The sequence below is a fragment of the Pseudophryne corroboree genome, chromosome 6 (genome assembly GCF_028390025.1).
Source record: "Pseudophryne corroboree isolate aPseCor3 chromosome 6, aPseCor3.hap2, whole genome shotgun sequence".
Classification (NCBI taxonomy): domain Eukaryota; kingdom Metazoa; phylum Chordata; class Amphibia; order Anura; family Myobatrachidae; genus Pseudophryne; species Pseudophryne corroboree.
Window position 1 is genome coordinate 603,497,292 of NC_086449.1, and position 26,103 is coordinate 603,523,394.

The 26,103-nt window shown below is 45.6% G+C and overlaps 1 protein-coding gene across 3 annotated transcripts in view; it reads right to left on the reverse strand.

The window, feature by feature from the left end:
- The window catches only part of JAKMIP2 (janus kinase and microtubule interacting protein 2), a 241,153-nt gene that overhangs the window by 69,250 nt on the left and 145,800 nt on the right, over positions 1 to 26,103 (reverse strand). For all 3 annotated transcript variants that reach the window (XM_063928047.1, XM_063928046.1, XM_063928048.1), the window contains 5 exons: positions 14,205 to 14,324; positions 8,059 to 8,187; positions 7,586 to 7,669; positions 7,329 to 7,391; positions 555 to 653 (listed from right to left, as the gene is read on the reverse strand). In XM_063928047.1, the coding sequence (XP_063784117.1) occupies positions 555 to 653; positions 7,329 to 7,391; positions 7,586 to 7,669; positions 8,059 to 8,187; positions 14,205 to 14,324 (495 nt within the window). The remainder of the gene's footprint in view (positions 1 to 554; positions 654 to 7,328; positions 7,392 to 7,585; positions 7,670 to 8,058; positions 8,188 to 14,204; positions 14,325 to 26,103) is intronic.

Consider the following 26,103-nt stretch of genomic DNA (forward strand, 5'->3'; position numbering starts at 1 on the left):
TGTGTGGATAATCTCAAGATCCATCCGCAAAATGAAGTTCCGTGCAGCTCTAAATCAGGCCCAAACCGTGCATATATTTTGTGTACAGGCCGATATGTTAGAGTAACTTAAGTGCATTATTGATTGGTAAAAGTGATACACTTAAAAGTAGGGAAACATAAAACCACCAATAAGGGCCACAAAGGCCTGGGGCTTAAAACAATCAGCAGCCTATTGGGAGAAGTGGAGGAGGTGTGTGGGTGTGGCCGGTGCCACATGGGCGTGTCACCCCTTCACTATAAGTCTCAATTTCTTCCAAAATACGTAAAAGGAGCAAAACTGCATCATTTTGTATGGAAAACAGAAATACCATTTTAATACTTCTGATTTCTACTGTGCGATCAGCTGGGAGCTTGTCATCATCATGCTGTCATAATGATTGTCCTATTTTTACATGGAGGTCTGGAGCTGTAGTCTCATCTGCCCCAAAGTTAATCCTGCCCCACCTATTCCATTTATGAATTGATTCATCCAGAATATAAAATATTCCTGTTTCTCATGTGATCTAATCTTACTTCTAACTCCAGATTGCGGAATTCCAGTAATTCATTCTGATCTCTTGCATCTTGCAGCTCTTGTTGCAGTCGATTGTTTTCGGACTCCAGTTTATCAATCTAAAAGAAGATGTATTATTACCTTAGATTCCTCATAGAACAAATGCTATCAGGGAAAAAGTTGCACAGATTCAGCTGTTCTCATGTAATGCAATATAACATATTTTAAACATAGTACATGTTAGACTTGCATAGTACATAGTACATGTTAGACTTGCCTACCCTCCCAGAACGGCCGGGAACACCCGAAAATCAGGTGACCCTCCTGGCTTCCTGAAAAAGCAGGCAGGTGTCCCGGATCTGACCCGCACCCCCGTCAGCTTTTAGCAAAAATGGGCGGTGCGGGGGGTGATGGCGCGTTTCAGCGTGAATTGCATCATCATAGCCCAGCACCTACTCTACAGTGGCTGTTTCCTCAGCACTGCAGAGCAGGTGGAGGAGCCACTATGATGCATTCTCAAGGCCACACCCCCTGTCATGCCCATTTAGCTGACTACATCCCTGGTAAGCCCAACTCCCACCGGCTGCACCCCCTATGCACCGACTGGGTTGCCCCCCTCCAGGAAGAGGTTGCAAGCCAGGTCGGCAAGTATGGTACATTGGCTATATATTAGTGTGCATACATACTATAACAATATGTATGTATAATGAATAACCTCATCATACATAGTCTAAATTAAATATTATACAGTATATAATTTTATTAATGGCTAGAACACCAATTCCAGTGATTAAACATAGAAGCAGAGATTACATATTGTATTGTTCTATGTCTTGAGTTAATTAAAGAATTATCTACCATGTGGGGGGATGGGGGGTATTAAAGAATAGCCAGTGTGATTCTGCTGATAGTAATTCAAAATTTAAGAAAAATATTTTAGAACTACAGGTTGAGTATCCCTTATCCAAAATGCTTGGGACCAGAAGAATTTTGGATATCGGATTTTTCCGTATTTTGGAATAATTGCATACCATAATGAGATATCATTGGAATGGGACATAAGTCTAAGCACAGAATATATTTATGTTTCATATACACCTTATACACACAGCCTGAAGGTCATTTTATACAATATTTTTAATAACTTTGTGCATTAAGCAAAGTGTGTGTACATTCACACAAATCATTTATGTTTCATATACACCTTATACACAGCCTAAAGGTCATTTAATACAATATTTTTAATAACTTTGTGAAGTAAACAAAGTTTGTGTACATTGAGCCATCAGAAAACAAAGGTTTCACTATCTCACTCTCACTCAAAAAATTCAGTATTTCAGAATATTCCGTATTTCTGAATATTTGGACATGGGATACTCAACCTTTATTTCTTTAATGTCGGCATTTCCTTAAAAAGTAGAGATGTGCGCAGCCCCCATGTTTTGGTTCTAATTCATCACTGTGTTTTGGCAAAACCACCTTCAACTGTTTTTGGTTCGGATTACAGTTCAGTTTAAATTCGAGGGTAAAAAAATCAAAAAATTGCTAAAAACAGCTTAAACCTAAAATTTGGATTTAAATTCTGAATTCCAAACCGCGGTAAGATTCGTACTAGTACTCCACAGAGGAACTGGACCGGGGTGTCACAATCCTGACTAAAATCATATCACTTGGTGACTTACCTCTGCCATCTGTCCTGTAACCTGCATGTTTTCTGCTGGCTGTGATAAAGAGCTCACCATTATCATGAGTTCTCTGTGTGTTGAGCTCACTCTCTGCTAACGAGTGCATCTGTATTGATTACCTTCTGTGTGAATTCAAAATTCAGCAAGTCTCTGCATGGTGTGCCTGCATAGCAATCATTGAGGATTCACATGCTGTCCTATACTTGCGTGCCAGCATCCACAAGTCCAGTGGTTACCAGATATACTTCCTGTGCTCTCAGGACCTGTGGCCATTATTGCCTATTATCTATGCACACACCACGTCGGAGTTCCCTCCAAAACCAGCTATGGACGTCGCCATGACAGTTCCTGGTCAGCTGACCTTCTAGGGTCCAATCCAGATTCACTTCCGCATCATGTGAGCCTCTCATCCACTCAGCTGTAAGCACTGGGTATAAGTTCCAGATCTCAAGTACTAGCAAGCTGTCAGTGCTTTGGTGTCTCTCAGCCTGGACTGAGCTCCAGAATCTCCTGCTGGTAAAAGACTCTGTGCAAGTTACCAATCCCCGCACTTCCTGACTCCCTGGATGATTTAAAGGGCCATTGCTGCCACTATATCCCGGCAGCTCCAGATTAACTGGAAGTCCTCCAGTGATCCAGAGGGACTATCCTATGTCCCTAGTGGCATTTACAATTGTCATCTCACGCACTTCCTGACTCCCTGGATGATTTAAAGGGCCATCGCTGCCACTACATCCTGGCATCCCCAGACTCACTGGAAGTCCTCCAGTGAACCAGAGGACAGTCCTATATCCCTAGCGGCCTTAGAGACTTTGCTGGTTCTTGCCAGCTTCCAGTTCTCCGCTGTGCAAGGTAGAGCACCATAGTATCCGGAAAACCTACCACTGCTGTCTACAACATTGCAGTATCCATTGTGCAGAACCACCGCATCACAGCTACTGGGAAACCAGCAGTGCCGACACTGCACTGCACAGCATACGGAATCCCCATTGCGCTACCTCAGCTGCCCAGCATCTGGAAACCTGTGTTGCTGACATCCTCAGCTTCGGTTACAAGTATTGCTGACGTCCTCAGCTTCTGCTACAAGCATTGCCGACGTCCTCAGCTTCGGTTGCAAGTATTGCTGACGTCCTCAGCTTCTGCTACAAGCATTGCTGACATTCTCGGCTTCGTGTACAAGTATCGCTGACATCCTCAGTTTCGTCTTCACGTACTGCTGTTGTCCTCAGCCTCGTCGACGGCTATCACACTGGTTCCAGCCAGTGATCTGTGACTTTCCTGCATTGCGTCAACTCACCAGTTCTCACGTGACTCTCCATTAGGTGACAACCAAGCTACCCATTGCACTGGTGGCTTCCACCACCAATGTTCCAGTACCCATAGCCAGTCACCTTTCCCATAAAGTATACTTCCTGAATGCCACATCTGGATGAGCGGATCATTCAGTAAGCCAGCCCGATTCTGTCCACTGCGCTCAAGACCAAACCCAGTGTCCAGTACTAGTCCGGGTTCACAAATAACCTCAGCCATGACACTGGGTTTGGTACAGTTTGGATCCACAAAATTCGGGTTGATTCGGATTTTTGTAGAACCAAATCGCTCATCTGTACTAAAAAGTCACATTATTTACATTGTTTTTCATCCAACATCACTTTAATTAATTACGTGTCATTAATAGTGAGAATCTTGTAGACACAATAGCTTGTTGTGTTCACCTGATATTCTCTCCATTGCAGTGATACTTCTGAATATGTCACTGGTATTTAGCATTACTTATCTCTCTGGCGAGGTCCAGCGACGCCCTCCACTATGTTGCTGACAGCCTACCGCTGACGGACAGTCTGTACATGCGCATGATATTTTGGGGCAGATGTATAAAGCCTAGAGAAGTGATAAAGCAGTGATAAAGTGGAAGGTGATAACGCACCAGCCAATCATTACGGATTTGAAAAATGATGGTTAGGAGCTGACTGGCTGGTGAGTTATCACCTTGCACTTATTACTGCTTTATCACTTCTCCAGGCTTAATACATCTGCCTCTCTATTCGGTTGGGACTCTGCAGTGCCTCAAAAGCTTCACTGAAGCATGAAAGGCTGTTGCTGGGACCCTTTGCTGGCAATGGGTACCGTATTGCTATCACCACCTATAGATGGCATAAGCAATATAGTGACAAACAATGGTAAGCTAAGCTTACCGCTGTTTATTAAATGCTGAATGGGCCTTATATGTAAATGTCTTCATTATTTTGCCCTTTTACTATTTATTATTATATTTATGTTTTGTTTGTCATGTGTTGCCAATAGCCAAAAGTGCAGCTGTAGCTAATTTTAGACTGCAACTTGTAACTCACCTAAGAAGATAAAGGGGTATATGCAATTGCGGTCGAATTCCCGAAATTGTCGAAAAACTGGACTTTTTCGCCAAAAAAAAAAAAAAAAAATCGACAATGCAATTCAGTACTTTCCGTCAAAAAAACGGACTTTCAAAATTCGACTTTTTGAAATTCGACATTTGTCAAATTCGACTTTTCTGCAATGGTACAAATGCGGCAATTCGACAAAAGTATATTCAATTGAAGTTTGGAAATTCGACAACAGTGCTTTTAGACAGTAAATTCGTCATTTTCAATCCGCCACACTTTGGTGGGTGAATCTAATAAAAAAAATGTAAAACATGTTTTTTTGGGTGTTTTTTTTATTGGTAAAAGCATATCTATTTATATTAGAAGGGATTAGGTACTTGGTTTGTCTTTTTGGGAGGCACACGTATTATTTATATATTTTTAAAAATATATATTATTTTTTATTTTTATTTTTTAGATGGAATGGTAAAATCCCGGAAAAAAATGGCGTGGGGTCCCCCCTCCAAAGCATAACCAGCCTCGGGCTCTTCGAGCCGGTCCTGGTTCGAAAAATCCGGGGGGGAAATGGACAGGGGATCCCCCGTATTTTTAAAACCAGCACCGGGCTCTGCGCCTGGTGCTGGTGCAAAAAAACGGGGGACAAAAAGAGTAGGGGTCCCCCGTATTTTTTACACCAGCATCGGGCTCCACTAGCTGGACAGATAATGCCACAGCCGGGGGTCACTTTTATACAGCGCCCTGCGGCCGTGGCATTAAATATCCAACTAGTCACCCCTGGCCGGGGTACCCATGGGGGAGTGGGGACCCCTTCAATCAAGGGGTCCCCCCCCCAGCCACCCAAGGGCCAGGGGTGAAGCCCGAGGCTGTCCCCCACATCAAGGGCTGCGGATGGGGGGCTGATAGCCTTGAGAAAATGACAAGAATATTGTTTTTTTCCTGTAGTACTACAAGTCCCAGCAAGCCTCCCCCGCAAGCTGGTACTTGGAGAACCACAAGTACCAGCATGCGGGAGAAAAACGGGCCCGCTGGTACCTGTAGTACTACTGGAAAAAAAATACCCAAATAAAAACAGGAGACACACACCTTGAAAGTTAAACTTTATTTCACACCTGCCGACACACACATACTTACCTATGTTGACCCGCCGACTGCCACGTCTCCTGATCCGACGATCCGGGGTACCTGTGAATAAAATTATACTCACCTCAATCCAGTGTCCAGATATAAATCCTCGTACTTGGCAAAACAAATAAATGAACACCCGACCAAGCCGGACTGAAAGGGGTCCCATGTTTACACATGGAACCCCTTTCCCCGAATGCATAGACTCCCCCCGTGACTGCTGTCACAGAAAGGTCTCTTAAGCCAATCAGCGAGTGCAACGTCCTGGCACTCTGCTGATTGGCTGCATGTCTGAGCTGTCAGACAGCGCATCGCAAAGCCTCTCCATTATACTCAATGGTGGGAACTTTGCGTCAGCGGTGAGGTCACCCGCGGTCAGCGGCTGACCGCGAGTAACCCCACCGCTGACGGCAAAGTTCCCACCATTGAAAGTAATGGAGAGGCTTTGCGATGCGCTGTCTGACACACGCGCATACAGCCAATCAGGTGAGTGCAACGAAGTAGCGCTTCCTGATTGGCTGAAGGGACCTCTGTGACAGGAGTCACGTGGGGTCCCGGCATTCGGGGAAAGGGGTCCCATGTGAAAACATGGGACCCCTTTCAGTCCGCTGGTCCGGGTGTTCGTTTATTTGTTTTGCCAAGTACGAGGATTTATATCTGGACACTGGACTGAGGTGAGTATAATTTTATTCACAGGTACCCCGGATCGTCGGATCAGGAGACGTGGCAGTCGGCGGGTCAACATAGGTAAGTATGTGTGTGTCGGCAGGTGTGAAATAAAGTTTTACTCTCAAGGTGTGTGTCTCCTGTTTTTATTTGGGTATTTTTTCCCCAGTAGTACTACAGGTACCAGCGGGCCCGTTTTTCTCCCGCATGCTGGTACTTGTGGTTCTCCAAGTATCAGCTTGCGGGGAGGCTTGCTGGGACTTGTAGTACTACAGGAAAAAACAATATTCTTGTCATTTTCTCAAGGCTATCAGCCCCCCATCCGCAGCCCTTGGATGGGGGGGACAGCCTCGGGCTTCACCCCTGGCCCTTGGGTGGCTGGGGGGACCCCTTGATTGAAGGGGTCCCCACTCCCCCAGGGTACCCCGGCCAGGGGTGACTAGTTGGATATTTAATGCCACGGCCGCAGGGCGCTGTATAAAAGTGACCCCCGGCTGTGGCATTATCTGTCCAGCTAGTGGAGCCCGATGCTGGTGTTAAAAATACGGGGGACCCCTACTCTTTTTGTCGTTATTTGGTATGAGTGCCGCACCTCTGCAAATTGTATCTTTCTCCTGTGAGGGCACCGCCGCAGCTGCTGTTTGAAGCATGGAGTGCCGGACCAGCGATTCCTATATATATATATATATATATATATATATATATATATATATATATATATATATATATATATATATATATATATATATTTTTTTTTTTTTTATGAAGTACCTCCTATATCCACCGGGGGTACTAGCAGTCAGTATGATAACCACTGATTTAGATGTGGAGTTGCTTGAATTAAATATTCAATTTAAGAAAAAGAAATGCAGGTGTGACGTGTGTAATATCATAGGACACCATGAATCTATTTTCATTGATTTCCAGCCTAAACTTGTCTGAAAGAAGCATAGCATACCTTTTCTATTAGTTCCTGATTCCGTCTTATGAAGAGTTGTTTTTCTTCCACCCAATGTGAATCCTGTTGACAACAAAAATTCTTAGCCTGAAACTATTATGTCTTTACCCAATGCATTTGGTGTTAGATACAGAAATCAGACATGTTACTGTCGGGATCCTGACCGGATCCCAATTATATGACTGTGTAAAGAGTCTACGATTATGTGTAAAAAGATAAAATAATTAAATGGGAAATCCTGTAACCAATTTACTAACCTGCCCCCTTTGAGCCAAGGCCTTTTCCAGATCTTCAATCTTGGCTTTATAGCGCAGAGCGTCTGTTTGCATCTGCTCCTGAACCTGTTAGATGTGAACATACTTTAGTATCATGCTTGCCTTCCTATTCTCTATAACAAATGCTTACTGGGTCATCTGGAATCTATAACATTTCAACTCCGTAACAGAGAGAACTACAAAATGAATCACCACTTTTAGACGTTACAGACTTAAATAAAGGGCAGAAAGGAGGGACAGGGCAGATACCCGAGTTCAGGCTCTCTTTGGGTCTTGGAGAGCAGGGGAGGCACAGCCGCAAAGCTTCTGCATAGAGCCCTAGATAGGGCATGCTAACCACAGCTCTTGACGCCCTGATTATGACAGTGTTATCCGGTTTCTTAAGTATATAGATTGATATTTTTATGTTTAATAATCCACAAATGCATACAAAACAAATGCAACACTCTGATTACCTTGACCTCTCTCTCTGCATCTATGATACTGCCTGTATGTTCTTGGAGCAGAGCGTAGGCCCTCTGCAGAGCCTGATACTCCTTCGTCAACTGGCGAAACCTCAGTTCCGACTCTTCAGCCGCTAAACTCTTTAAAGGACACAGTTATTGTTAGTGAGCAAATATCCAGGGACGTCCTACAATATTAGCAGATTTTTTAAACTAAAGCCAAACTGTTATATTACTTATTTTATTATAATAACATTTTTATTATTATTATTATTATTATTATTATATGAAATGTAATTATTGCCTATTATAATAATAACAAGAATATTAATACTATCATGTTACATTCTGTTCAATGAAACATTATTTCTAAGATCAGTACTAGACCTTATAAACCATACATGTTAAATTCTGTTTAATACTTTAAAATCATACAATTTTATATTTATTAATATGTCTATTATGGACCACCTGCATTCTAATCTGGATATTTAGTGAACGACTGTGTGGTTGGAAACTAGAATGGGATCAACTAGTTGACATTCAGAAGGTCACCATTCAGAATGTTGACAGTTTGTGAATGTCATCAATCGTAATGTCGAAATGGACACTGGGTTGACAAATAATGTGTTGACATACACTTAGGTCGACATGGTTAAGATAATGTTGATACATTCAAAATGTTGACATTTAACATGTCGACATTCAGAACCTGTTGACATTCTGAAAGTTGACTAGCTATACCACAGCCAATTGAATATGTGGTACAAATTCCTATCAATTTTCTCTCAGCAAATTTTCTTATTTATATTCATTAACCCTTTTGGTTCATGGAAGCACACTCACATGGCTGTTTTGGACAAGGTGGTCTAGGTTGGTTGACTAATGGTGTGTACACACCGTGAGATATTTTCTTACGATATTGACTATATGGTAAAAATCGTAAGAAAAGTTAGTGCAGATCGCAAGGTGAAAGTCACCTTGCGATCCCGATTCGATGCCGATGCGCGGTCCCGCACGGTCGGCATCGCAAGCCTAGATAGACTGTGCAGGCAAGTCAATTTTGACTATCTCTATAGAAGAGATAGTCAAAATTGACACTTAGCAAAATCGCACATAGTCAGTATCGCAAGCACACTCATTATGTGCTTGTGATGCCGGCCTAGCCCCTGTTGCATAGTGAGAATCGGGCTTAGCCCGAATCTCACCGTGTGTATGCACCTTAAGGGCTTGATTCAGAGCTGGACGGAAGTTCAATGCCGCATGCAAGCAGCACTGAATTTCCGTCCAAACTCTGGGAGGGGCATACAGGAGAAGTCTCAGTAGAAGGGACGCCTCCTGAATGTACTGTAACTGCGGCTGACATCACAATCTGGGATCCAATATCATGACCGTAAGCATCAGCTTGCACAGCTGGCCAATGGGAGTGGAGGCTACGAGGCTAGGAAGTCTGCGTGGTGACACCAAGACCCGTGGCTCTTCCCTCCCAGAAAAATGAGGGCGATGCGTCCCCATTTTCAGGAATGCAGCCCGCACTCTGTCCCCTACCCACCCCCTCAATGCTGCTGCCTGTCAATCAGGCACCGGAAGAGGGGAACTATGGTTGACAATGGAATCGGGAATCTCCTCTCCTGCGCAAAACTCTGAATCAGGTCCTAAATTATGAGATGTGCGACTAATTTTATGTATGGTAACTTTCCTGTTCCTCTAACTAATATATGTGGACAGTTAGAAGATAAAATATTTATGTTGTAGTTCGCCAAGTGTATTTTAATACTCTTTCAGTTGCAAAAAAAATTTCTTCCAATGAAAACTGATGTCATTTATTTATTAAACATAGAGACAGGATCTTGCACTCAGATTACACAATGCTGTATAACCCATCAATGGCAGCCTACAGTAAAACAATATGTAGAACATATATTCCCTATAAAGAACATTGGGGGTCATTCCGAGTTGTTCGCTCGTTGCCGATTTTCACAACGGAGCGATTAAGGCAAAAATGCGCATGCGCATGGTACGCAGTGCGCATGCGCTAAGTATTTTAGCACAAAACTTAGTAGATTTACTCACGTCCGAACGAAGAATTTCCATCGTTGAAGTGATCGGAGTGTGATTGACAGGAAGTGGGTGTTTCTGGGCGGAAACTGGCCGTTTTCTGGGAGTGTGCGGAAAAACGCAGGCGTGCAAGGATAAAATGCGGGAGTGTCTGGAGAAACGGGGGAGTGGCTGGCCGAACGCAGGGCGTGTTTGTGACGTCAAACCAGGAACGAAACGGGCTGAGCTGATCGCAGTGTAGGAGTAAGTCTGGAGCTACTCAGAAACTGCTAAGAATTTTCTATTCGCAATTCTGCTAAGCTAAGATACTCTCCCAGAGGGCGGCGGCCTATCGTGTGCAATGCTGCTAAAAGCAGCTAGCGAGCGAACAACTCGGAATCACCCCCATTGTTTAGTGAATTTATATAAAATACACAGGACTAGAAACATGAAAGACGTAAGTCATCCAGGCAGCAGACACGACTGCCTAGGTCTACCCATAACCTGCACAGATGGATAACATAAACATACTGTAAAATGAGCAGCTAATACGGGATCCGGTCTGAAGATCGACAGTATCTAGGTCGACAATGTTTAGGTCGACCACTATAGGTCGACAGTCACTAGGTCGACATGGATGGAAGGTCGACAGGGTTTCTAGGTCGACGTGTGCTAGGTCGACAGGTCTAAAGGTCGACATGAGTTTTTCACATTTTTTTTCTTTTTTTGAATTTCTTCATACTTAACGATCCACGTGGACTACGATTGGAACGGTAATCGGTGCCGAGCGAAGCGGTGGCGGAACGAAGGCACCATGCCCGAAGTATGGCGAGCGGTCACTCTACGAAGAAAACGACACAAAAAAAAAAATCCTCATGTCGACCTTTAGACCTGTCGACCTAGCACATGTCGACCTAGAAACCCTGTCGACCTTCCATCCATGTCGACCTAGTGACTGTCAACCTATAGTGGTCGACATAAACATTATCGACCTAGATACTGTCGATTTGATGAACCACACCCGCTAATACATGCATTCCCCTGTGCTAGGTACAATTAAGCTTAGACCCCTTCTTATATAATGAATGATATTTACAGCACATATCGGCACATACAGTATGCACTACAGATGTGTCCTCATACACGTATCCTTTTTCCTCCATTTGCCCTGAGAATCCTTGTGCGATCCACAGTTAGCGATTAGCATACCACCTTGGTTTTTCCCCAACTTTGCTACTTTTTCCTCAGCCGATTCAGACCTGATCGCTAGGCTGCGTTTTCTCACAGCCTGCGATCAGATCTGTACTGTGCATGCATTTGCACCGCAATTCGCAGGCGTGATGGACCGCAGCAACGGGGATCACCGGCCAGCGACGGGATGGTGTGAAATTTCAGAACGCACGGGCGATCGCAAGGAGATTGATAGGAAGTGGGCGTTTGTGGGTGGCAACTGAGCGTTTTCAAGGAGTGTCTGGAAAAATGCAGGCATGTCCAAGCGTTGAAAGGGAGGGGTCTGACGTCAAATCCGGTCCCGGACAGGCTGAAGTGAACGCAGACGGCTGCGCAGAGACTGCGCAAAATCAGTTTGTGCAGCTCTGCTGCACATGCGTTCGCACACTTGCAAAGCTAAAATACACTCCCCCTGTAGGCGGCGACTATCCGATCGCAGGGCTGCAAAAATCGTTGCCCAGCGATCAGGTCTGAGTTACCCCCATAGTACACATATGGGGCCTGATTCAGATGTGGTTGGAGTTACTATTGCTACTGCTTACATGGAAACAGCAGCAATAGCCTAATATGTTAATGCAGCAGGAAGTGTCTGCTATAATTAAATGCTTCCTGCTTTCATTAGTGATCCGTGCTGCATTCTAGGATGCAGCATCAGATCAGCTGCAACACAATCAGCCAGCTGCAGAACCCATGAGGTCGCGTATGTCGACCGCAGCAGATTCCGAAGAAGATCCTGGCCTCTTCACTCCCCCAAAACGACAGTGACACACCATCGTTTTGAGAAACGGAAGCCATTGCCGCCCATTCCCATCCCAAAGGATAGCATACTGTCAATCACTGACAGTGTGCTGCAGATCTACATCCGATGTCACAGATCTTATACTGCACATGCGCAGTAGGGGACCACTAACAATAGGTGTCCCCCAAGGTTCTGTTTTTGGACCGTCCTATTCTCCCTCTATGCGTGCTCTTTAGGTGAGCTCATTAGCTCTTTTGATCTCCAATATCTTCTCTATTCTGGTGATACTGAGCTCTACCTTTCCTCCCCTGACCTCTCCCCTCCTCTCCTCACTTGTATCTCCAACTGTCTTTCTGCTACCTCTTCCTGGTTCTCCCAGCCCGACTTCATTAAGATTCTGGGAGTCTGGTTCGGTGGCGAGGGTGCAGCACTGAAATGCTGGGATGAGAGACTGGCAACTGTTCGACAGAAGATTGGATTGTGGAGCCTCAGAGAACTTACCATCGCGGGGAAATCACTTGTGCTGTGCAACGAGATCCTTCCCATTCTACAGTACACCGCGCAGGCCTGGCCACCACTGGTCACGGTCTGCAGGGCCATCACAAGGGCAGTGTTTCACTTCATCTGGGGCTCCAAGATGGACAGAGTTAAGTGATCGGTTATGTACAAGGAGCCCCTCAAAGGTGGAAAGGGAATTCCAGGTATCCCCACCATGATGCGAGCCTTCTTTGTGTGTAACTGCATCCGCAGGACATTGTGTGAGAACTTTAAAGACTCTGCAGGAAACTCCATGTCCCGTTTCTTCCTCCTGCCTCTTTGGAGGGTCCTCGGCTGGGACAAATGGGACAGCTCCATCCCTTACAACTGGAACATCCCCTGGTTCTACCTGGACGTGTCCAAGTTCGCGAGGGAGCACTAACTGGAGGGAGTTAAACCTGACTTGTGGAAGCCAAAGACCATCTGCAAGCTCATCAGAGCCAAAGACGTTTTGGAGCCGATTCCGGGGATCCCTTCATCGACTGCTAAACAGGTCTGGGAGAATGTGGCCTCCAAAAGGCTCACAAACAGACACAAAGACCTGTCGTGGATGGCCATTCAAGGAGGTTTGCCCCTCAGGTCATTCATGCACTCCCGCAACCTGTGCAGGTACAAACATTGCCCCAGGTGCATCATACATGAGGAAACATCTATGCACTTGTTTTGGGACTGTGCCTGTGCTCAGTTGTTGTTGGATGCCCTGGAAAACGAACTGAAAGACTGTGTGCCAAGGAACTGCCTCACGTACCATTCGGTACTCTATGGACTATTCCCTGTCTGTCTGCACCTCCCCTTTAAAATGTAAGCTCTCACAAGCAGGGCCCTCTTCCCTCATGTGGTTTTCCATCCCTTATCTATACTATCATCTACTCCATATTCTCTACAACAGCACCTAAACCTTATTTTCTGCCACCCTGATACTTATTTCAGTGTTATGATGAAGAAATGTTTATATAGCATGTACTTGTCCTGCATTGACTGCATTGTGCTGTAAATCGCTGTTATATTTGTTTTGCTCATTTGTTTATGTACTTTGTTGGACACTGCCAAACCTTTGTGGCGCCATAAAAATCAAGGATAATAATAATAATAATGATAATAAGCAGCTACATCAGGAACTGCACAGGCCCATTGTGTACTAGGTATTTACGATTAATATTTTTGTAGAAAAGGATTTGGTATAGGCGCAGATTAAGCAAAACAATGCATGGCACGAGTCGCTCATATCAGATGAATCTTGCCTTTTTACCCTAAATTGTGTATTATTTAAGTGGTACTGTTCCAGGAGTTCCTACAGTTTTATCAGTTTGCATTTTAGTCCATTTATAGTGTACTGAGTATTTAGGATTAGTGTTTTGGCATGGCTAAGTTGCAAAGTCCGTGGTGCGTTAAGTGGGGCCCATTCATGCGATTTGAGGATAGGTGTATGAGTACACATCTGTATATAATAAAATAATGTATTAAGTATGCGTTTATTAATTCAACTCCTGGATGTATAGTCAGACTCTAATTAAAAAGAGATTACTGTGAATACTGTTGAGAACTAAGCTTCAGTGCAAAAAGTGAATTGCTAGATTACTGCCATTCCATTGTAGTTTACTTAGTCAGTACTTACTTCATCTAAGTCATCATCCGGAGTGGCTGGCGTCCTGTCTGTTCGATATGAAGCGACTGAGGAGGTTTCTGAATCCATGGAGTCATCATCGTAACCAAACACAGTGTCCACCAGGTGTCTCTGCAGCAGTGACGGACAATTACAAGTGGGAACATGCTATACTTTCACACAGCAAGTAGGACAGTGCTTCTAACACTACATAATATGCATTTACTATAGTTCAAGGTTTATCTACTAAATGCAATGTGTGTTTCCATAAATATTTCTAATTGCCAAATAAATGACTACAGTCCTTAAGGCACCCTAGCAGTGCAGGTTTTAAGGATATCCATGCTTAAACACGGGTGACTTAATAGGTACCTCAGCAAAGTTACATTATATCACCTGTGGACAAGCATGGATAGCCTTAAAACGGGTGTGGATCATCGAGTTGACCATAATGAGGTCGACAGTCAATAGGATGATCCCATATGGTCCACATGCAGGAAGTCGTCAGGCTCAAAAGGTCGACAATGTCAATAGATCGATATGTAATAAGTAAACACCTGAAAAGGTTGACAGGTACAAAAGGTCTACAAAGTCAAAAGGTAGATATGGAAATGGTCGACACAGAAAAGGTCAACACAGGTTTGTTTTATTTTGTGGGTGCCATTTACCATTTTAAACCACATGTGAACTGCTTTGCCCACCACGCTTCTGGCAAGGAGCCTAGCTCTGCTACCGCTGCGCTCGACACAGGTTACTATTCCCAATCATAGTCCACGTGGGTGGTAAATGATGAAAAAGTTGGAAAAAAAACCCATTGTTGACCATTTGTGTCAACCATTGCCATGTCAACTATTTGAACCTGTTGACCTTAAGCACTGTCTACCTTTTACATGTCGACCTTTTGTACCTGTCGACCTAATGCATGTTGACCATACAGTGTCGACCTATTGACTGAGCTATCATCTGGAATTTCCTTAATTTCCTTAAAACCTGGACTGTTAGGGTGCCTTGATGACAGAGTTTGGGAAACCCTGGACTACCTAATTACATGTCATCTGACTAGCACTGTCGCTGAGAGGGGCGGTGGAGGATACGAATTACCCACGCATAGACTTATCTGGGGGGCTTGGCGCAGAGTATTTATTTATTTATTTTCATAATGGTTTTTATTAGTTTAAACACAAATACAAATAGAGCTAAGTACAGTAGTACACAACACAGGCGATGTCCAAAAAAAAAAAGGATTGACTGAATTGAATTACCAGCATAAATAGCATAGTACAATGACAGTACAACGGGATATGCAGTTTACTAATCATGCACCACCGAACCTGGCGACGGACAAATATAGAACTGAGAGAACAACAGATAGAGAAGGAAAGAGAGTAAGACAAGGAGAAAGACAACACAATGACACACACAGGGAAACATAAAGACACGGGTCAGACACCTCTACTGGGAGTGCTCCCAAGGTGGCATAGTGAAGCATAGATGTAAATTATAAATGAGAAATATCGATTGTAATCAGGTAGCATCAGATTGTGGGGAATGTAATTGTGATAGATCTGTGGGACCAGTGATAGCCATAGGTAGCCCTCTCCGCTCCCGAAATACCTTCCATTTCGACCAAGTTTTCCACACCGAAGGGGGTGATATAGAGTATTCACCTCCAGCCATTTCAAATAGAAAATGCCTATGTGTACTGTTAATAATGGCTTGGATGGTAGGTATATTCTGTGACTTCCACAACTGTCCAATTGCCGCCTTGGTGGATATGAGGACATGGCCAGCAATGTATCTGTCACTATGTAATAAGTCAGGCGATGACTAATGAAATAAAGCAAACATAGGATTCATTGGCACTTCCACCCCCAACACCTCCCGGATAAGAGAAAATACCTCGGTCCACAGCGATCCCAGAGACGGGCAATCCCAAAAAACATGCAAGATATTACCCACGGGCCGCAATTTCTCCAGCAAAGCCGGGAAGTCGAAGGCCAAATGCTGTAAAGCCGCTGTGGAGTAAAGTACGCCCTTTGGCATAATTTAAAATAAGAATTTACTTACCGATAATTCTATTTCTCGGAGTCCGTAGTGGATGCTGGGGTTCCTGAAAGGACCATGGGGAATAGCGGCTCCGCAGGAGACAGGGCACAAAAAGTAAAGCTTTAGGATCAGGTGGTGTGCACTGGCTCCTCCCCCTATGACCCTCCTCCAAGCCTCAGTTAGGATACTGTGCCCGGACGAGCGTACACAATAAGGAAGGATTTTGAATCCCGGGTAAGACTCATACCAGCCACACCAATCACACTGTACAACCTGTGATCTGAACCCAGTTAACAGTATGATAACAGCGGAGCCTCTGAAAAGATGGCTCACAACAATAATAACCCGATTTTTGTAACTATGTACAAGTATTGCAGATAATCCGCACTTGGGATGGGCGCCCAGCATCCACTACGGACTCAGAGAAATAGAATTATCGGTAAGTAAATTCTTATTTTCTCTATCGTCCTAGTGGATGCTGGGGTTCCTGAAAGGACCATGGGGATAATACCAAAGCTCCCAAACGGGCGGGAGAGTGCGGATGACTCTGCAGCACCGAATGAGAGAACTCCAGGTCCTCCTTAGCCAGGGTATCAAATTTGTAGGATTTTACCAACGTGTTTGCCCCTGACTAAATAGCCGCTCGGCAAAGTTGTAAAGCCGAGACCCCTCGGGCAGCCGCCCAAGATAAGCCCACCTTCCTTGTGGAATGGGCATTTACATATTTTGGCTGTGGCAGGCCTGCCACAGAATGTGCAAGCTGAATTGTATTACACATCCAACTAGCAATAGTCTGCTTAGAAGCAAGAGCACCCAGTTTGTTGGGTGCATACAGGATAACAGCAAGTCAGTCTTCCTGACTCCAGCCGTCCTGGAACCTATATTTACAGGGCCCTGACAACATCTAGCAACCTGGAGTCCTCCAAGTCCCTAGTAGGCGCAAGGCACCAAAATAAGCTGGTTCAGGTGAAACACTGACACCACCTTAGGGAGAGGACTGGGGACGAGTCCGCAGCTCTGCCCTGTCCAAATGGACAACCAGATATGGGCTTTTTTGAGAAAAAAACCACCAATTTGACACTCGCCTGGTCCAGGCCAGGGCCAAGAGCATGGTCACTTTTCATGTGAGATGCTTCAAATCCACAGATTTGACTGGTTTTAAACCAATGTGATTTGAGGAATCCCAGAACTACGTTGAGATCCCACAGTGCCACTGGAGGCACAAAAGGGGGTTGTATATGCAATACTCCCTTGACAAACTTCTGGACTTCAGGAACTGAAGCCACTTCTTTCTGGAAGAAAATCGACAGGGCCGAAATTTGAACCTTAATGGACCCCAATTTGAGGCCCATAGACACTCCTGTTTGCAGGAAATGCAGGAATCGACCGAGTTGAAATTTCTTCGTGGGGCCTTTCTGGCCTCACACCACGCAACATATTTTTGCCACATGTTGTGATAATGTTGTGCGGTCACCTCCTTTCTGGCTTTGACCAGGGTAGGAATGACCTCTTCCGGAATGCCTTTTTCCCTTAGGATCCGGCGTTCCACCGCCATGCCGTCAAACGCAGCTGCGGTAAGTCTTGGAACAGACATGGTACTTGCTGAAACAAGTCCCTTCTTAGCGGCAGAGGCCATAAGTCCTCTGTGAGCATCTCTTGAAGTTCCGGGTACCAAGTCCTTCTTGGCCAATCCGGAGCCATGAGTATAGTTCTTACTCCTCTACGTCTTATAAGTCTCAGTACCTTAGGTATGAGAAGCAGAGGATGGAACACATACACCGACTGGTACATCCATGGTGTTACCAGAACGTCCACAGCTATTGCCTGAGGGTCTCTTAACCTGGCGCAATACCTGTCCCGTTTTTTGTTCAGACGGGACGCCATCATGTCCACCTTTGGTATTTCCCAACGGTTTACAATCATGTGGAAAACTTCCCGATGAAGTTTCCATTCTGCCGGGTGGAGGTCGTGCCTGCTGAGGAAGTCTGCTTCCCAGTTTCCATTCCCGGAATGAAACACTGCTGACAGTGCTATCACATGATTTTCCGCCCAGCGAAAAGTCCTTGCAGTTTTAGCCATTGCCCTCCTGCTTCTTGTGCCGCCCTGTCTATTTGCGTGGGCGACTGCCGTGATGTTTTTCCCACTGGATCAATACCGGCTGACCTTGAAGCAGAGGTCTTGCTAAGCTTAGAGTATTATAAATTTACCCTTAGCTCCAGTATATTTATGTGGAGAAAAGTCTCCAGACTTGATCACACTCCCTGGAAATTTTTTCCTTGTGTGACTGCTCCCCAGCCTCTCGGGCTGGCCTCCGTGGTCACCAGCATCCAATCCTGAATGCCGAATCTGCGGCCCTCTAGAAGATGAGCACTCTGTAACCACCACAGGAGAGACACCCTTGTCCTTGGATATAGGGTTATCCGCTGATGCATCTGAAGATGCGATCCGGACCATTTGTCCAGCAGATCCCACTGAAAAATTCTTGCGTGAAATCTGCCGAATGGAATTGCTTCGTAGGAAGTCACCATCTTTACCAGGACCCTTGTGCAATGATGCACTGATTTTAGGAGGTTCCTGACTAGCTCGGATAACTCCCTGGCTTTCTCTTCCGGGAGAAACACCTTTTTTCTGGACTGTGTCCAGAATCATCCCTAGGCACAGCAGACTTGTCGTCGGGATCAGCTGCGATTTTGGAATATTTAGAATCCACCCGTGCTGTTGTAGCAGTATCCGAGATAGTGCTACTCCGACCTCCAACTGTTCCCTGGACTTTGCCCTTATCAGGAGATCGTCCAAGTAAGGGATAATTAAGACGCCTTTTCTTCGAAGAAGAATCATCATTTCGGCCATTACCTTGGTAAAGACCCGGGGTGCCGTGGACAATCCAAACGGCAGCGTCTGAAACTGATAGTGACAGTTCTGTACCACGAACCTGAGGTACCCTTAGTGAGAAGGGCAAATTTTGGACATGGAGGTAAGCATCCCTGATGTCTCGGGACACTATATAGTCCCCTTCTTCCTGGTTCGTTATCACTGCTCTGAGTGACTCCATCTTGATTTGAACCTTTGTAAGTGTTCAAATTTTTTTAGATTTAGAATAGGTCTCACCTAGCCTTCTGGCTTCAGTACCACAATATAATGTGGAATAATACCCCTTTTCTTGTTGTAGGAGGGGTAATTTGATTATCACCTGCTGGGAATACAGCTTGTGAATTGTTTCCCATACTGCCTCCTTGTCGGAGGGAGACCTTGGTAAACCAGACTTCAGGAGCCTGCGAAGGGGAAACGTCTCGACATTCCAATCTGTACCCCTGGGATACTACATGTAGGATCCAGGGGTCCTGTACGGTCCCAGCGTCATGCTGAGAGCTTGGCAGAAGCGGTGGAACGCTTCTGTTCCTGGGAATGGGCTGCCTGCTGCAGTCTTCTTCCCTTTCCTCTATCCCTGGGCAGATATGACTCTTATAGGGACGAAAGGACTGAGGCTGAAAAGACGGTGTCTTTTTCTGCAGAGATGTGACTTAGGGTAAAAACGGTGGATTTTCCAGCAGTTGCCGTGGCCACCAGGTCCGATGGACCGATCCCAAATAACTCCTCTTCCTTTATACGGCAATACACCTTTGTGCCGTTTGGAATCTGCATCACCTGACCACTGTCGTGTCCATAAACATCTTCTGGCAGATATGGACATCGCACTTACTCTTGATGCCAGAGTGCAATATCCCTCTGTGCATCTCGCATATATAGAAAATGCATCCTTTAAATGCTCTATAGTCAATAAAATACTGTCCCTGTCAAGGGTATCAATATTTTTAGTCAGGGAATCCGACCAAGCCACCCCAGCTCTGCACATCCAGGCTGAGGCGATCGCTGGTCGCAGTATAACACCAGTATGTGTGTATATACTTTTTATGATATTTTCCAGCCTCCTGTCAGCTGGCTCCTTGAGGACGGCCCTATCTATAGACGGTACCGCCACTTGTTTTGATAAGCGTGTGAGCGCCTTATCCACCCTAAGGGGTGTTTCCCAACGCGCCCTAACTTCTGGCGAGAAAGGGTATACCGCCCATCAATTTTCTATCGGGGGGAACCCACGCATCATCACACACTTCATTTAATTTATCTGATTCAGGAAAAACTACGGTAGTTTTTTCACATCCCACATAATACCCTCTTTTGTGGTACTTGTAGTATCAGAAATATGTAACACCTCCTTCATTGCCCTTAACGTGTGGCCCGAATAAGGAATACGTTTGTTTATTCACCGTCGACACTGGATTCAGTGTCCGTGTCTGTGTCTGTGTCGACCGACTAAAGTAAACGGGCGTTTTAAAACCCCTGACGGTGTTTCTGAGATGTCTGGACCGGTACTAATTGTTTGTCGGCCGTCTCATGTCGTCAACCGACCTTGCAGCGTGTTGACATTATCACGTAATTCCCTAAATAAGCCATCCATTCCGGTGTCGACTCCCTAGAGAGTGACATCACCATTACAGGCAATTGCTCCGCCTCCTCACCAACATCGTCCTCATACATGTCGACACACACGTACCGACACAGCACACACACAGGGAATGCTCTGATAGAGGACAGGACCCACTAGCCCTTTGGAGAGACAGAGGGAGAGTTTGCCAGCACACACCAAAAACGCTATAATTATATAGGGACAACCTTATATAAGTGTTTTCCCTTATAGCATCTTTTATATATTTCTAACGCCAAATTAGTGCCCCTCCTCTCTGTTTTAACCCTGTTTCTGTAGTGCAGTGCAGGGGAGAGCCTGGGAGCCTTCCCTCCAGCCTTTCTGTGAGGGAAAATGGCGCTGTGTGCTGAGGAGATAGGCCCCGCCCCTTTTTCGGCAGGCTCGTCTCCCGCTATTTAATGGATTCTGGCAGGGGTTAAATATCTCCATATAGCCCCCGGAGGCTATATGTGAGGTATTTTTTGCCAAAAAAGGTTTTCATTTGCCTCCCAGGGCGTCCCCCTCCCAGCGCCCTGCACCCTCAGTGACTGCCGTGTGAAGTGTGCTGAGAGGAAATGGCGCACAGCTGCAGTGCTGTGCGCTACCTTAAGAAGACTGAGGAGTCTTCTGCCGCCGATTCTGGACCTCTTCTCGTTTCAGCATCTGCAAGGGGGCCGGCGGCGAGGCTCCGGTGACCATCCAGGCTGTACCTGTGATCGTCCCTCTGGAGCTAATGTCCAGTAGCCAAAGAAGCCAATCCATCCTGCACGCAGGTGAGTTCACTTCTTCTCCCCTAAGTCCCTCGTTGCAGTGATCCTGTTGCCAGCAGGACTCACTGTAAAATAAAAAACCTAAGCTAAACTTTTCTAAGCAGCTCTTTAGGAGAGCCACCTAGATTGCACCCTTCTCGGCCGGGCACAAAAATCTAACTGAGGCTTGGAGGAGGGTCATAGGGGGAGGAGCCAGTGCACACCACCTGATCCTAAAGCTTTACTTTTTGTGCCCTGTCTCCTGCGGAGCCGCTATTCCCCATGGTCCTTTCAGGAACCCCAGCATCCACTAGGACGATAGAGAAAGTACATTTCAGAATGCTGAAGGCATTTCGAGATTTTAAAGCACATTGAGGAAATGAGGTCCCACTCATCCTCTCGCAGAACAATAGAGAGGTCTCTTTCCCATTTCAGCTGCGAGGGAGTCTTACCCTGTTTAGACAGTAGACTTATGTACTGATACCATTTAGAAATCCCACCGCAATGGTCAGGGGAAGACAGTCTGAGGCGTAAAGAAGCAGGAAGGGGGACAGAGCCCACCGACCCACCCGCACAGGACTGAAGCGGGTGACGTATCTGCAGATATTTAAAGAAGTCTTGTTTTGAAATACCGGAGTGACTTTGCAGTCTAGAGAAGGGCACCAAACCTCCCTCCCTTCATCCATGCGTCCAACCCAAGATTAGGTATGATATTAGCAATAGTTCTAATATGCAAATCGGCCGACGGCAACAAAATAGTCGAATCAGACGCAACAACCACATGCCAAAGCTTCATGGTGCATCTAACCGCTTCCCCCGGGCCCTGCCATTTTGGGACGCTATGGGCGGGCAGCAAAAACAGATCCCTCTTGTCAATCGAACCCAGAAAAGACCGTTCAATGAGGACCCATGGTTTGGGATTGTGCATGTTGAACCAATCTTGAGCCTGACTGAGAAGGCAAGCGGAGTGGTACACCTCCAAATTCGGGTAGGCCACCCCTCCGACAGTCTTAGGTAACATCAAAACCTGTCTAGCAATACGGGGCCTAGACCCCTTCCATATATAATGGGAGATGATCTTGTTAGCCCTTACGATAAGAGGTTTGGGGAAGCTGCGAGGGATAGCCCGGAACAAGTATAAAAGTTTAGGGAGCAATATCATCTTAGTCGCGGAGATGCGTCCTAACCAGGAAATTTCATGAAGGGACCATTCTTTAATTAATTTTTCAAAAGCACTTAAGAGGGGCAAATAATTAGAGTCGTACAGGTCTCTGTCTAGGGAAAGATGAATACCCAAGTACTTAATAGATCTCTCTTGCCAAGCATATCGGTATCGGTCTTTAAGCAAAGTCACAGTGCGTGGTGAAATATGAAGCGGTAGGGCCTCGGTCTTGGAAGTGTTTAACTTGTAATATGAAATTCTGGAATATCGATCCAGGATAGTATGGAGTGCAGGTAGAGAGGTGTCAGGGTGAGTTAAACAAAGCAAAATATTGTCAGCGAATAAACTGATTTTGTGAGTCAGACCTCCTATCCCTGGACCTGCAATCGTTGGTTCAGACCTAATGGCCTCGGCCAGGGGCTCAATAGCTAAGGCAAATATGAGGGGTGACAGGGGGCAACCCTGTCTTGTTCCATTTTAAATATCAAAGTCCCCTTACAGACAACCATTAACAAACACCCTTGCAGAGGGGGCAGAGTATAGAGCAAAAATAGAATCCAAAAACCTCCCAACAAACCCAAATTTATCCAGAACAGCTCTCAGATATCCCCAGTGGAGTCTATCAAACGCCTTTTCGGCGTCCAGTGAGAGTATAAGAAGGGGCGTTTTATGTGCATCACAGTGTTCCAGTATGTTATACACTCTCCGAGTGGTGTCCGGGGCCTGCCTGCCTGCCCGGGACAAAGCCAACCTGGTCAGCAGCTATGAGGGAAGGAAGCAGCGGGGAAAGGCGATTGGCGATAAGCTTTGCAAAAAGCTTAACGTCTGTGTTCAACAAAGCTATGGGACGATAGTTTTGGATGGAGGTAGGGGGTTTACCAGGTTTAGGGATAGCAACTATTTGTGCCTCAAGCATTTCTCTCGGAAACTTCCCCACAACCGATGCCTCATTGAAAACAGACAACAGTACGGGGGCCAAGTCAGTCTTATATGATTTATAGAAATTGGAGGGCAAGCTATCAGGGCCAGGGGCCTTGTCTCTCGGGAGATCAGAAATGGCTGCTTCTAGTTCTTTTAATGTCCAAGGGGAGCTAAGGGACAGGCAGGTCACGGAATCCAGCGTCGGGAGGGAGATCGCCTTCAAAAAGGATTGAATATCAGCTGCTCTGGGTTGGGGGGTAGTCTGGTCCGATCTTAAACCATAGAGTTGAGAGTAATACTCTGCAAAGGTGTTTTCAATATCATAAGGGTCAGATACTCTAGATCCCGTGGAGGAACAAACATAATGAATCCTAGCTCTAGCTCGTCTACTCCGTAACTTCCGAGCTAAGAGGCGACCCGCCTTATTACCAAGTACATAAAACCTCTGGTTTAGTCGAGCAATGTTACGTTGCACATCCCTAAGGGAGAAAACGCTAACCTTTTCCCTAGCGGCTAGCAAAAGCTTGAAAGTAGATCTATTAAGAGGGTCCGCTTTATGCAGCAATTCCAGTCTGGCAGCCTCAATTTCAGCAGACAGACGTTCGGCCTGTTGAGAGCGTTTAAGTCTGGAAGCAGTTTGAATGGCAGAACCTCGAATCACTGCCTTAAGAGAGCACCAGTTATTAAAAATCGAGGTGTCTTCCGGTTTGTTAGTGTCAAGGTATAGCTGTATAGAACGTCGTATAGTGAGAAAGGCATCAGGGTGGTTAAGTAAGAACTTCCCCAGTCTCCAGGGCCCCGGGGAGACCCTACAGGCCTCCTGGTCCCATACTACCAATAATGGGGAATGGTCAGACCAAGTCATTGGCAATATGGTAATTTCTCGAATGGCCGTCAGAGTCTCTTTATTAGTCAAGGCAAGATCTATCCTAGAGTATGAGGAGTGAACATGCGAATAAAAAGAATAGTCCCGCACCGTGGGGTGTTTAGTTCTCCATGCGTCATAAAGATCATATTCACCTAGAACCTGACGCAGGCTAGCTCTCCCATCGTGAGTATTCTGATTCCCGGGTAGGGTACTCCTAGTAGTGCGAGATCTATCTAGCAGAGGGTCCACAACTAAATTGAAATCCCCCAAGATCAGAACTGTCCCCTTATAGGCCCTACACACTGGCCGATTTTTTTTAAAGATATGAACGATCTCGTTCATAAATGAACGAGAACTCGTTCATATCTTTCAGTGTGGAGGCTCCAGCGATGAACGATGCGCGGCCCCGCGCTCGTTCATCGCTGGTATCCCGTCGGCTGTGCATGCAGGCCAATATGGACGATCTCGTCCATATTTGCCTGCACTTCAATGGAGCCGCGTGACGGGGGGAGTGAAGAAACTTCACTCCCCCGTCACTGCCCCCCCGCCGCCGGGTCGCCCGTCGGCCGTATCCGCCGTCGGGCAGCTCGGCGGCGGATCGGCCAGTGTGTAGGGCCCCTTAGTGTGCTTTTGTATCAAGGAACACAGCTTCGTACAGAACGGAAGCTGACCAGAATTCGGGGCATAGCAGGAGACTAAAGTGACCATAACGTTTTCCAATAACCCTATTAATATGAGATATCGACCCTCAGGGTCTACTATTTGGGACTCTAGTGTGAAAGAACAATTCAGGGAAAAAAGTATCGCTATCCCAGCCTTCTTTGTAGGACCATTAGCCATATAACAAGTAGGGAAACAATTATCATGAAATCGAGAGGGATCCAATTTTCTAAAATGGGTTTCTTGAATTGCAACCACATTCGCCTTCATTTTATAGAAGGAGGACAGAGCCAGTTTACATTTCTGTGGGGAGTTCAATCCTTTAACATTTAACGAGACTATCCTGACCATAGCTGATTAAACAGGGAGTGAAACAGCCGCTGAAGCCAACATACGCAGGCAAAAGTAATACTGTACATCAGACATAGCACCACAGTAGGAACAAAACCCTGGGGGGGGACAAGACACAAAAGGGGGACAGACAGGGGTAGAAAAGGAAGAAGTATGAAAAAAAGAAAAGAAACAGACCCCGTAAAGATACGGAGCCATAGTAAGACGCCAAAACATCCAGCACCTAACACTACGAAATAGAGAGGTTGGTGGCCAACCTCCCCGCAACCAAACAGCCAAGGATTGCGTATCTCAGCGTATATAAACACACGCGGCATACAGCACATATAACCTGTAAGTGCAAAACTACAGAGACATGCAATTCAGAACCTATCATGGAGACCTAGGGCAAATAGGTTAACGTAAAGGCAACAGCAAGAAAAAATAATCAGAATGAAGCATAAAACGAAATCCTGACTCTTAAAACTAGAAGTCTGAACTACTCAAATATAAGCGAATCAAAGTAAAGAAACAGCAACAAATAGTCTCAATGGTAGTAAGCAACATATATAATAACTTTAGCAGTCTCTGTAGTAGACATCCTGGAATCGTATCGTCATCCAAGTGAAGGTCATCCAAGGTAAATAGATGTTATAGAGGCACGACTCTACTTCTCAACCGTCGACCAGTCCTGCTGGAGTCGGCGGTCAGGA